The sequence below is a fragment of the Pituophis catenifer genome, unplaced genomic scaffold (assembly GCF_029215685.1).
Source record: "Pituophis catenifer annectens isolate HBS135680 unplaced genomic scaffold, rPitCat1.0.hap2 SCAF_1, whole genome shotgun sequence".
In the NCBI taxonomy this organism is placed as follows: domain Eukaryota; kingdom Metazoa; phylum Chordata; class Lepidosauria; order Squamata; family Colubridae; genus Pituophis; species Pituophis catenifer.
Genome location: NW_027256881.1, coordinates 320,582,165 through 320,595,802, shown reverse-complemented (window position 1 = coordinate 320,595,802; position 13,638 = coordinate 320,582,165). Strand labels below are relative to the sequence as shown.

The 13,638-nt window shown below is 40.4% G+C and overlaps 1 protein-coding gene across 1 annotated transcript; it reads left to right on the top strand.

Annotated features, from left to right (window-relative positions):
* The first annotated feature begins 1,710 nt into the window (after positions 1 to 1,710).
* SIX6 (SIX homeobox 6) lies at positions 1,711 to 11,557 on the top strand. The gene is made up of 2 exons (XM_070931624.1): positions 1,711 to 2,282; positions 11,380 to 11,557. The coding sequence occupies exons 1-2, from the start codon at positions 1,711 to 1,713 to the stop codon at positions 11,555 to 11,557; spliced, it is 750 nt and encodes a 249-aa protein (XP_070787725.1).
* Positions 11,558 to 13,638: the final 2,081 nt, after the last annotated feature.

The following is a 13,638-nucleotide window of genomic DNA, read 5'->3' as shown; positions in this document are numbered from 1 at the left end:
ACATATAGCCAGCAGACTTTTACTTGTCTTGTAATTCATGTTCTATAATATGAAGAAGACAGTACATTCATTGAATCTTAGGTCTAACTTTTGTTCAGCAAGAATTAGAATGATTTACATTGATGCCTTCCATAACTGATTTTTTTAAAAAAAAACTCTTGACCGAGGACCCTGTTGTAGGCAAGTGTGTGTGTGTGTGTGTGTGTGTGTGTGTGTGTGTATGTGTTCATTCATTACCTCCCCAGTATGGGGGGGGGGGGAAACGACCTTCTAATATTCCAGCGATCCGCCACAGGTTTCCAGTCCATTCCACGCCTGTTCATGCAGAACCAGGCGTTAGAATCGATGCCATTTACTCCCCAGTTCAGTACGAATGGGATTCCAGACCGAGAGAAAAGCTGAAAACGAAGAGAAAGAGTTTCATTGCCAGGACTTTCAGGATGTGTGTTCGTGTGCCCACTATGTTTGGAAACGGACCTGGGCACAGTTTTACACAGCCCTCGCTTTGGCATGCAGGAGTTTCAAATTCAGGTCCTGCCACTGGCAGGTGCAAGTATAAAGTGGTAAATTATGAAAAAGTACTTTTTCATCGCCGGGTACCCTGGAGAATGCTACTGGGCTAGAGTTCTCCTATACGGTTACACCCTTGTAGCGGGCAAGTTAACTGGCTGGGGAGCCTCGTCCTCTCTTGTTCTCACCTTTTCTCCTACGGGATCTGTGGTAGAAACCGCGGCTAACCCCGTTCCGGACTATTTCTTCCTTGTCCGCATGCCAACGCCCCGCTCGTTTCGCTCAGCCCGCAGACCCCTCTCCTCGTCCTTCGGTTCGACCTCGCACCCCGCGATCTTCTCTTCCCCCAATCTCCCCCCCCCCCCAGCGGAGCGCTCTCGACCGCGCTGGGAGAAACAGAAGGAACGAACGGGGGAAAGCCCATCCTTCTCTCCCAGCTCGGCCGGCGCTCCCATGTTGGCTTGTTTTACAGGCGTTTGATTGGCAGAAGGTTGACAGTGATGGGCAGGCGCCCTTTCCATGGAAACGGAGGGGCAGCCAATCTGGCGAGGCCAATAGCAGCAAATAAGAAGCAGAAAAGGCGACGACGGCGAAGAATGCGCGCAAGGAGGTGGGGGTGTCGTTGGTTGGGGGCATCTGGGGGCTTTCCCCATCCATCCATCCATCCTCCTTCCCTCCCTCCTCCTTCGCTTCTTTTCCTTCTCCTCCTCCTCACACACATTATCCTCCTCCCTCCCTCCCAAACTTCAGGCCGCCGCCGGAGCGCGGGCCATTCTGCTTCCAAGCGCCCGAGCGCAGCACGCGTGCGACGGCGGCGGCGGCGGCGCTGCAGCTGCTGCTGTTAAAGGTTCTCCAAGCGACCGTCTGAAGCGCGGCGGGAAGGGAAGGGAAGGGAAGGGCAGAATTAAAAAGAAACATAAAAAAGCAAGGCGGGAGCGGCGTTTGATTCCTCAGCTGGAGAGCCACGCCGCCGCCGCCGCCGCCTTGCCATCTCCGCGCTGGTCCTGGAGAAGAAGAACGAAGAATCGGCTCAGCTCCGCCGCAGCTCGAGATTAAGGGGACAAGAGGCGGGCGCCGAAGTCGAGGAGCCCGACACTGAGGGAGGCGAAGCTCTCGAATAGCCTGAGCCGCGGCTGACAAGAGGCGACTCGGCCCAGGAGCCCGCCCGCCCGGCCGACCCGGCCCCGCCCGCCCGTCTCCATGTTTCAGCTGCCGATCCTCAACTTCAGTCCTCAGCAAGTGGCCGGGGTGTGCGAGACCCTGGAGGAGAGCGGCGACGTGGAGCGCCTGGGGCGCTTCCTGTGGTCGCTGCCGGTGGCGCCGGCGGCGTGCGAGGCGCTCAACCGGAACGAGTCGGTCCTCCGCGCGCGCGCCATCGTGGCCTTCCACGGCGGCAACTACCGCGAGCTCTACCACATTCTGGAAAGCCACAAGTTCCCCAAGGAGTCGCACGCCAAGCTCCAGGCTCTCTGGCTCGAAGCGCACTACCAGGAGGCCGAGAAGCTCCGCGGCCGGCCCCTGGGCCCCGTCGACAAGTACCGCGTGCGCAAGAAGTTCCCCTTGCCCCGCACCATCTGGGACGGCGAGCAGAAGACGCACTGCTTCAAGGAGCGCACCCGGCACCTGCTCCGCGAATGGTACCTGCAGGACCCTTACCCCAACCCCAGCAAAAAGCGCGAGCTGGCCCAGGCCACGGGACTCACCTCCACGCAAGTGGGCAACTGGTTCAAAAACCGGCGCCAAAGGGACCGGGCCGCCGCCGCCAAGAACAGGTCAGTGAGTAGCTGAGAGCCGGGACGCAGGAGGAGGAAGGCGAACGGGGAAGGGAGGGTAGTTCAGCTCCGCCCAGGCTTTCTGCGCGCTGCGGCTGGCCGATTCACACGACAGCCACCTTCTAAACCTGGGTCAGCCGTGCGGTTGTTGAATGTCAAGGAACACGCCATACCCTGAAAAATAAATCTTATTGTGTCCTAACCTGATGGACTGCTTGGCACTGCTCCTTAAACCCACTGAATCTAAGCGTTTTCCGGCCTCATTTTAGGCTAGTCTCTCCTGTGACGGAGACCCCAGTGAGATCAGCCAAAACGATTTGATTTTGCAAATACGATCCGAGTTCTATTTACACGTTCGGTGAGGGTGTCCGGTTTCTGTGAGTCCTGCTCCAGAATACACATGTTTGGAACCCGGTTGTAATCCTAAACATATTTATCTGGAAGAAAGACCATGCTCCTAAATCTTAATCAGAGGTCAGAGGAATATTCTGCAGGCTTGTGATATTACTATGATTAAGGTTGCAAACTCAGTCAGTCGGTCAGATGTTTGGACTGGATTTTGCATTTTTGACCACCTATTCAGTCCTCCTTCAGGGCCTGGGATAGGCAGATTTTTGTTTAAATTATTATTGTTGTTATTATTTGCCAAAGGTCCTCAAAAGAGTTTTATTTGAAATCCTGTGTCAAAGATCTTAGCTGGTTCTACGGGAACAGGAAGCAAGGAGATGGATTAGGCTCCCTTCTATCATGCTCATAACATAGATTGATGTCTGTTTTGTTGGTGTCGAAGCTTAGCTTTTATGATATAGTTGTCAACATGGAATCAGAAAGTTTGACTTTTCAGGAATAGTTCCAATTCAAGGAAATATGGTTTGTGGTAGCCTCTGGGATTTTTATTTTACAGTCATTTTTTTTTTTTTGAGAATTGCAAAGGCAAATGTGCTTGACAATCACAGCTTTTCACTGTTGACATGTGTGCAGGAGTAACCATTCTACCTGCATCCAATTCATCTATTTTCAAAGTAAATTTTATTAATTTTAAATATCTTTATTTTCTACTGTACTAATTTAAGGAAGAATTTTTAAAAATAATTTTCAGGTGTACATAAATATTCCCCAATAGGGAGACATGAGTTACAGATTAACATATTGCTATCTGCTTACTTTTAACAATTAAATATCAACTATCCATAGGATGAATATAAAAAACTGAGAATTAATGAAATTCTAAGTAAGTATATAATCAGTTATTTTTATATATAATGTTTTAAGGCAATGATTTGACATAGTAGAATTCCATTCTGAAACATCTTTTAGCAGCAGGTGAAGAGATGCAGTTAAAAAACTGCAAAATGATTTTTTAAATTAATTGAAAATTCAAAGAAATTATGGCAATGGTGTAACATACAGTTTTAAAGTCCAATGAAACAAAACATTTACAATTATAATTTTTATAGTTATAATTTTCTTTGACATTTTTCATTTCGACTATTTATCCAAAATATACTTTGAATAAAAGTAAAAACTGAAATGTAAAACATATATGGGATTCCAACTTAACTTGATTTTATTAAAATGTGGCTTACTTAGGTTTAGGGTACAATTTTGCATTTTGTTAGACAAATAAAGCCTTATGATATACCATGTATATTCAACTGCAGCAAAATTGACTACCAACAGAATTAAAAAATAATTATATTGTACGTTTTAAAGTTTTTTATTTAAACGGCTTCAGTATAAGGCGTGCACCTTTCTTATGAAGCCAAATCATTATCCTTTGTTCCATTTCTGTGAAGATAGGTTGCAGCTAGGTCATATGCCCTTTTGGAAGAATATTAACTGTAATGGTTTATAGAATGTAGGTGAGAATTTATGTGGCTATATGATAAAACACTTTAAGGTATGCATGCCTTCATAGGAATAAATAAGGAATAAACCAAGAAGGAAAAATGTGTTTTAAAGGAAAGTCTTGCTCTAGTAGAAGAGAATTTCTGATCCATTTAGACATGTTAATTAGCACAAATGACCTCTATTTTTCAGGAGGCAAACAATGGCTCCCCATTCATGAGTCTGTTGTGTCAAAGTGCAGGAATGTAAAACAATTTGGTCTTATTGACTTCCACAATACTCATCTTAAATCCATGAGACATGATACGCAGCTAGGGGTTATACTAAACTACTATTTTTTTCCTATATATTTCCTGGAGAAATTCCCTTTTAATCAGAAGTTTACTTGTGCAATATGAATTTTTCCAGTATTCTTCCTTGGAATCAGGTTTAAGTGGAATGTGTTGTTCCTGACATGTAAGTGATCTCAAGGACAAAATGTATGGGAAAATTAATTTGGGGTAATACCATCATTTAAATTCCTGAATTTTCATTAAGATGATTAATAATTAGCTTATTAATTCATAACAGAACTGGGTAACCAAATATTGACTTTAGCATTTCCCTAAGTGCAGCCTTAAGTAGCAAGAAATGGTTTCCTTAAATCTTCTAAGACCACAAAAGTCAGTGAAGCAAAACTATAATGAAGGCTTAGATGTTTGGTGTGGTTAGGATAAAGTTAGGACAGAGATGAGGACAGACAAAGAATACAGCATACATTGCTTAGTTAAGTAATCATTTCCATAATTTGTCCTCACCTGTTTTTCAAAGTAATTAAAATAAAATATTTTCTGTTCTGTACGTTTGAAAGTAAAACTAAAATGGGTTATTTTCAGTCTGCCGTCTTGAAAGCTATGTTGAGAAAATAGTCTTTCTTTTTCTATGGGTGTTCAGATTTTATAAGTATAATGAATACAAATAAATGTTATGTAAAATAAGAGGGAGCATAACAATAAGGGTTTAGAAGGGTTATTTGTACAATTGATGAGCAAGATCATTTCATAGGAAGAGGTAATTGAATGATAGTATTTTTACAGTAGAAAAAAATGTCTTCTTAAACTCATATACACCCACGTCCAAGTTCAATTTTCATTTAAATAGTTGGAACTGGGAAGATAAACAATAGTTTGAAATAAAGAATGAAAAACATAATGACTTCAGATAAGATGATAAGACCTCCTTCAGATGCATACACGTATTTTTATTTATCCTTAGTACAAACTGGAATAGATTTGTAAAATGTAATTTCAGGAAGAAATTACCCAATCAAATCTTATTTGTAGTATTCTGTTATTATTTGACAGTATAAATGTGGATATTGTGTTCACTCTCATTGTCTACTTCTGCTAGATTCATATTGTTATCTTCTTCGTTCTAAAAGCAGTAGTCAGGCATAACAGCAATTATAGCTTGATAAAAGTGTGAGATAATAGTACTAGAAATGTATTTTACACATATATTTTATTTCAGCTCTGAATACTTTTCCCTAGAAACAATTTTTACACCATTTTCTTAAATACTTTTATAGGTATATTTTTTTAAAAGGTGTTTCATATTTTTTGAGGTAGCATACATATTCCTCAGACATATCTATAACTTGAAGTTTTGTTAATACTGAATTTACATGTGGAGTAACTGTTACTTGGAAAAGAAAAAGAAGGCATCTATATTTATATATCTTCTTGTGGGCCATGTGTAATTGGCATAACAAATAAAATGTCATATTGTAACAGGTCTGAAAATGTATTTTTAATATTTCTTCATGTATCCTATAATAAACCTTCTAGATATTCTAGATATTGCTGACTTTCAACCTTCTAGTATTATATAGGAATTATTTCCAATAAAAAGCAGATTCTTATATAAGATCTTAATTCAAATGAAAAACATAGTAAAACTATATAATTATATTCATATATAATTATAATCATATAATTATATTCATATAATTATATAATGAAAAAAGAAGAGGTTGTAAAACAAAGCATTTCTAGTAAAATCATTTCTATAAAGCGAGAAATGCCTTCTAAAAAGAAGCAGCCAAGATATTGTGACACTGCTATAAATACCAGTTCAATGCAACAATCAAAACTTACATCATTTGAAGATATAATATAAATATTTGGAGAGAATAATTTAATTCTTAAAATAGCATAACAGGGACTGTAAAATGGTTAGATGGGTGAAGTATTTGAAAATTAGGTGGGGAGAGCAAATTTAATTCTTTATCTGTGATGTGTTTTAACACATTTATAAAGATCTACATCCCCTGATATCTCCATTGATCCACAGGTCTAAAAAAGTGACATATAAACATTCTTCCCATCAGGTTCTCATATCCACATAAATCTCATTTACAAAGTAGACAACAGGGTAAGGCATAGAGAGTAACTTGGAGTTTACTGTTGATGGACAATTTAATCTGGGGGGATGTATGGGTTACATTTGCCTTCTTAATTATCTGCATATGGCACCTGGACCACAAATTGAGGGCAAGCATGGTATAGTAGTTAAAATATTGGAAAAGATTTGGGGACACTAGGTTCTAGTTTACTCTCAACCAAAGAGGCTGACTAGATGGATGACTTTGGGCTAATTGTTCTTTGTCTGCTATCTCAGAGAATTATTGTGGGGAAAGAAATAAGAGAAGGAAGATAGAAGTATGCTGCCTCGATCTCCTGAATAAAAGACAGAATATAAATCAAATATATAGCGTAGACTCTATAGTTTAAATCCACAGTTGTATCAACCATACTCTCTCTTCAACGCTCTCTAAGTTACTATAGCTTCTTATTTAGGACACTGTACCATCACTGATATTGAAATAAATTCAGCTATTATGCCAGTCATCTACATAGTGGAGGTGTACCATCTTCTCTCTCACCTTCAATGGCAAATTGATTTGACCCAGTCTCATGGGTAAATATCAAATGGTGGGGGAGGGCGTAGTTAATAGACTTCTATGCTCAGCAACGTATTTGTAATAGACGAGAGCTATACCTAGTCAGAAAAGCCTGCAAGAATATTCTCTATATTATTTATGCCCTTCCTCTGATTCTCAAACTCTAAATGAAGAAATTCTCTTTCGCTATCTTAGCCACAGATATATTTATTTTTCATATAATGATTCATTTTTGGTCTATTCGAAACTTACTATAGAAGGAGAGAAATAAGAGTTTAATATCTTCCTTATATAAGGAAGTGTGAATATGGTCTGTCTTGCTTTGAAGTTAAGAGGTACAGTAGACGTTAGCAAGGGTAGAGATTATAAGTGAGAAGGCAGAGAAAATGAACATTGATAATACACAGAACTCTATTGTGTAAGAGAAACTGGTGTGGGGAAAATGTGGCAGAATGTAAAGATATTTGTGATGCAAAGATAAGTTGATACATTGGTGAGATTTTTTTTGCAAATGAGGTCTGTAAGGAACATTAAGCACCTTAAGAAACTGTATGCATATGGGATTCCAATAATGACTGGCAAGTATTAGAAGTGTAGGAAAATCTCTCTTCCCAAAACAAACATCCAAGGAGCTTAGCTGGAAACACTATTTACTATGGGCCACTCCCCATCATTGAGTTAAAGTGCTATCCATCTACCCTTGAGCTGGCATTTAACAACATCAGAATAACAACAACTGACCCTGATGTCAATCCCTATTGTACTTTATTGTATCTGTTCCTAGGCGTTGCCAAATGATGCTCAAATCACCTGATTTGAGGGTGCCAGTCATAATAGGATTAGTGACTGGAATGTTCTGCTTTTGGTCCACTTTCAGCATGTCATCAGCTAGCGGGAGAACCATCCATCATTTAGGGCACTATAGCAAAAAACCATTCAGTCTTGTCCAACTCTGGCAATTTTATAGGCAATTGCACTCCGTGCTATCCTGTCAAGCACAACTTCTTTCAGTTGTTGAATGTTCATCTTTTTATCACAGCAAAGATATGTGGTGGCTTATTTCAGGATTCTGGATTGTTTTCTCTCCCACTCCCAACCAGTCATCCCATTTGATCATCCCATCCCCCCAATAAAATAAAATGAAGGATATGGGAAAACACCAGGGTGATATTAGTTGCAGAAGGAAGACACCAGATCCTGATATAATTCTTCAACTGGCTGGGACTGATAGAAAAAAATAATTAAAACCAACTAACTGCTGGGCAACCAAGGGTGGACAGAGGAGGAATTAAAATGGGCAGATACAGGGAAACTGCAAATAGGCAAACAAAACCCATTTCAACAGCCTTCATTCTTCTCTGGAGGAAGGAAATGCAGGGATGCTGCATCTTAAAGGTACATTTCAGGATATTACTGTAGTAAAATGAGTTCATGTAAATGAGGCATTCTTATTCCTGGATTAAAATAGGAGAACTCTGCTCTTCCTTATTTTTTGGGGTGCCAGGAGAGAAGTTAACTGTCAGAAATATGGAGGGAACTGACAGGTATGGGAACCTAGAAATAAAGTGATGATGGAGACTGGGAGTTGGGAGAGAAATGACTGTAGTAAAGTCATTTACTACAAAAAATGACCAGTGACGTAAGGTCAATCCTGATAGCTGTGCCTCCCAATGCTTACAGTGCAGACCTTCACTTCCACAAAACATTATCTTTGTCTCCAATGTCTCCAAAATCATTACAGGTTTAACACAACCGTGGTGGTGTAATGTTGGCTGCATGTACTACTAATGAAAATTTAAGACTTCCTGCTGATGAGGTTAATGTCATGAAGCCAAGGAGAACAACTGGTGTTGTCAAGCTATGATTGTGCCATTGTAAGGGCATGTGGGATTAAGGCCAAAAACAAATTAGGTGATTCATTAAAACATTTTATTTGGTCTTCAATCTGTTTTCCTTGACCTGGACTTTATCTTACCTCAGAGTGTGAGTATGCCTGTGGGGATGGGGGTGGGGGACGGCCAGGCATTTGAGTCACTATTGACTCCCGATGACTGTCTGGTCAAGTCCTCCGCAGTTTTCTTAGCAAGGTTTTTCAGAAATGTTTTTCAATGCCGGTTTCCTAGGGCTGAGAGACATGACTGACCTAGGATCACTTTGCACCTAAAAAGGGATTAGAACTCAGTCTCCTGATTTCTAGTCTGATGCCTTATTCACTACATCAAACTGACTCTCCTACTTATTATCAGGTATATTCTCAAACTATCCCTGAAAAATCATGTTGCAAATATATACTGAGAGCAACTGGAAATACTTCGTGAAAGATTTTCAAAGTGTGATCAAGAATTAAGATGTAAAAAAAAGGGTTTTGTTATGAAATACGGCTGTGATGTTAATATACAAAGTTGTTTTATACGGCTGTTTGCTGCCATGATGAGAAATGCTAGTATAAAACAACTTTGTATATTGTCATCACAGCCTCATTCCATAACAAAACCTTTTTTCTTATTTAGGGAATAAAATAGATTACATGTCGCTAGATATGTTGACACTTTTAAAAGTTTAATTATTATTAAACATCAAAGTATTTCTTATATTTTTTCAAATTCTTGAAACTTAATGTAGTTTTACAATGTTTACAATATTTTACTTTACTAAGATGATTATTGTTTTATGTGTAGCTATTTCTTTACAGCATTTTCTAAGCGGTTTAGAGAGTCAACATTTGTGTCCTCATTTTACAGGACCCAACAATCTGGGTCCTTATTTTACAGACCTTGGAAGGGTGGAATGCAGAGTCGACCTTGAGCTGGTCAGGATCGAACTCCTGGCAGTTGGCAGAGTTGGCAGAGTATTAGAATGTAATACTGCATTCTAACCACTGAGCCACCATAGCTGGAATTGTTATTTGGACTGCAATTGATTTCAAAAGGAATCAATATTTAGAATTCATAAATGGTTGCAATATTTGAAGTAAATTAATGATTAAAGTTTCATATTGAACAGGAAGAGATAAAAGGAAAAGCCGTCAAAATGTAGTTGTGTGGAATCTTAATATTTTACACTCTCTTTTGTTTATGTTTATTCCAAAATCCTATTGTGTTCAATACATCAGCGTCTAAGATAAATATAACATGCCAGCTTTTATTATACTTGTGCTCAGACTTAGTAACCCTAGGGCCATAGATATCTCCCATCGACTGGCCATGGTCCTTGCCCCATCTGATTTATGATTATTTTTTTAGGCACTGAAAAAAAGGGAAAGCACATATATTTCCTAATCAAAAGGCTTCCAGGATGTTAATTATCTCCAGGGCTAGTTGCTGAAAGGACCAAAAATATATCATGTTCATCTCTATCTCACTATGCCAAAAACCACTGTATAAATAGCAGTTCCAAGCCAGCCTTATCCCACCAATAATTAATCAGGCTTAGACCTAATTAATAGTGGGATAGGGACTATAGGAAATCTAGTAGGATCAAACAATGCTTTTTTTTAAAGAAATCTCCAAAGAAGCAGTGGCAAACTATTTTCTTAATGTTGTAAAGAAGGGTACTGGGAGTCATTGAGATTGACTGTAAAAATGCAGCCTATTTGATAATAAAAATATACATTTTTGTGTATAATCTCTGTATGTGAGACAAAAAATTCAGGGAAGGTGTTGGACCTTTGTGCTGGAAATAAGTTTCTGCAGCCTCCTCTCCGTAGCTGGGCCATGTTTGGGGTTATATTGTAGCTGTCATTAAGAGGGGAGATACTGTGGAGGCTTATCCTAAGGTGGGAGGGGGCTATGATTTGGTAGAAACCTTGAAGGCAGAATGCTAAGTGAGGGAAGGGAAGGGGAGGATGTGGCCTTTGGCTGAAAGGAAGCTGCTCTTTGGACTTTTCAACATGGAGGGATTGTTATCAAAATTATATCTGAGTCCTGAAATCAATAATGTTTCATTCAACCCAAAGTGATTAGTGAAGACATAATGGCGGAAGACAAAACAATATCTTAGTCTTTCCCATACAATCCATGCAGTTGACTTCAACGGAGAAACAACAATGGAGGTGGGGAACAATAACGTTGACATGGTATGAGTGGAATATATTCCAATGGGAGGTCTTAACTCGGCCCTGGATCCGAACACCGGCGCAGAATTCCGCGGGCCGGAAGAGGGGCAGAACCAACACTGGGGAGCGGGATTCGTAAGGCAGAAGCAGGGAAAGGCCGGGCGGCCAGAAGGGCCTGGCGGAGAGCGGGCTGCCCTTCGTAGCGACCGCCGCTTGAGTCACGACCGTTTGTCTTCTCCTTTCCCCCCTCGCAGGCTCCAGCAACAGGGACTCTCCTCGCAGGGTGCGGGGCGGTCGCTGCCGTCGGAGGAAGAGAGCGCGGGAGAGCCGCCGCTCGGCGCCGCCGCCAGCCCCGCCGCCAGCCTCTCCAGTAAAGCCGCCGCTTCCTCGGCCATCTCCATCACCTCCAGCGATAGCGAATGCGATCTGTGAGCAGCAGAAGGAAGGCCCCGCCGAACCTGCGTGGAGTACAGCGCCGAGTCTGCGGACGACGAGGGGGTGTGGGGGGGAAACCTAGCGAGGACACAGCGGTACCCGAAGGGCGGCTCTGGAGACGTTACACGGCCAGCTTCGTGGCTCGCCGCCTTCAGCCCTTTGCCTTGTCCGCAGTCCGGGGTCTCTGCGCCTGAGAAACTCCCGGCAACAGGACTCAGTCCGACAAGGCCCTGCCGAAAGAAAGGCTCCGAAGCCTTGAATTCTTCGAGCAGGAGCCATTGGAACGTGTGGAGTCAAACATCAGGCTGTAGAAAGAGTGACACCTGCCTCGCCTACTGCCATCTTTTATTTTCCCTCTGGAATATCGGATTGCAAAAACAGTGATTTTTGTTTATTTTGTTTTTAGTTTTGTTTTTATATATATCTATAAATATAAATATTTTATATAATGTTTATTGAGTTATTTAAATTGCTCCGTTGGTAGATTTGTCTTATTTGGTGACCATAATCAATATTAATATTATTGTTATATTATAATGGGGCGGTGCCTATGTGAATAACTGATACTGTATTTCATTTCCTCCATTTGTGGAGCATGTGCAGGATCTGGTATTGTATGGAAAAGAAGGGCAGCCAGAAAACGTAAGGAACAAATGAAACCAGTATAATAATATATTCGGTGAGCAAAATAAATTCTGCTATTCCCTTCATTGTGTTAAAAAATTCTTAATCTTGGAAAGAACACCTATTGAGAAGGGTGGGTAAGTAAAAATGTGAGAAAGGCAGCTAAGAACAATATCTGGCAAGAGGAGATTTGCAAAACAGTGGGCTGCAATTTACTTTACTCATGATTAATTGTCTCATTTGGGCTATTTAATTAATTCTATTATGGATTCATTCAATGCAAAATTATATACTAACCATAGGGATTGGCTTTGCAGAAAAACAACCATCCTACAGTGTGGAAGACCAGTTCATTCACTTGTTCTGTTGAGCACATAGCAGTAGATAGTAGGTCCTTTTCTCATTTAAGCAACACTTGTTCACTTCAGTTTGGTGGCTTATGGCTGGAAATTCATTTATAAAGAAAATTATTGCTCCATGCTCATTACTGAGCCCTCCCCGTCACTGCCTAGGATTTTATGATTTAGGGATAAAATGATCTTACCAGCCAGATTGAACCAGAGATAAAGGAAGGGAAGAAAAGAGAAGGAGGGGACAGAAATGCATTTACATTAAAAAAAAAAAACCAAAGCTAAGTAAATCTTTTAGCATCTTGGAAAGAGGCTACAATCCATTTTAGCACATTACTTGCAATAAGCCCCCTTAAGTCAATAGGATATTCAACTTCCAAGTAATCATGCCTAGGTTTGGACTATATATCTTTCTTTTTTTTTTTTGCAGAAAGGAAAGGGGTAGATGTGATGATAGTCTTTTCACTTTCAGATTCCTAAATCCCAATTATATGAAGTAGTCATTTAGAGCAGGGTTACAAAATTAATCCTTCTAAATACTATAAAATATAATCCTTTATCTTTTCAGTATGGAAAATGATACAGAATTGCAGCTGTACTTCATTTTCTATAATAACTTTATAATAACATGGCTATTGACAAAAAAATTAACCTGGTCAATACCAGGATCCGGGTATTATCTTAATATTTCAGGGTTTATATAAACCTGAAAAATGCATGGACCACTTTAAAAATATGCTGTAAAAATATGGTATACAATATGATTTACTGTATACTCCTATCTACTTAGCAAAATTAATATTATATTGTGTTTCATGCCTCAATAGTTTTTCTGTGTACTAACTGCAGTCCAGAGATGGGTACAATCCTATGACAATGTGATCCTAGGTATATGTACTCAAGAAAAGGAAATGCAACTCACCCTGAAATAGGTAAGTGTAGGATTGCAGCATTACTTGTGTCTTTGAACTATTATAACTTCCTTCCATGTAAGCATACACAAAATAGGGCTATACCATCAGATACAAAACATCAATTTTTAAAATCAAGCTTTTATTTTCATTCAAAGTTAAAGCATGTTGCTGCCCCCATTGCCCACCCCAC

Coding starts and splice junctions, on each gene's coding strand:
- SIX6 (XM_070931624.1), top strand. CDS start 1,711: ATGTTTCAGCTGCCGATCCTCAACTTCAGTCCTCAGCAAGTGGCCGGG. Junction 2,283..11,379: donor GCCGCCGCCGCCAAGAACAG/GTCAGTGAGTAG, acceptor CCCCCCTCGCAG/GCTCCAGCAACAGGGACTCT.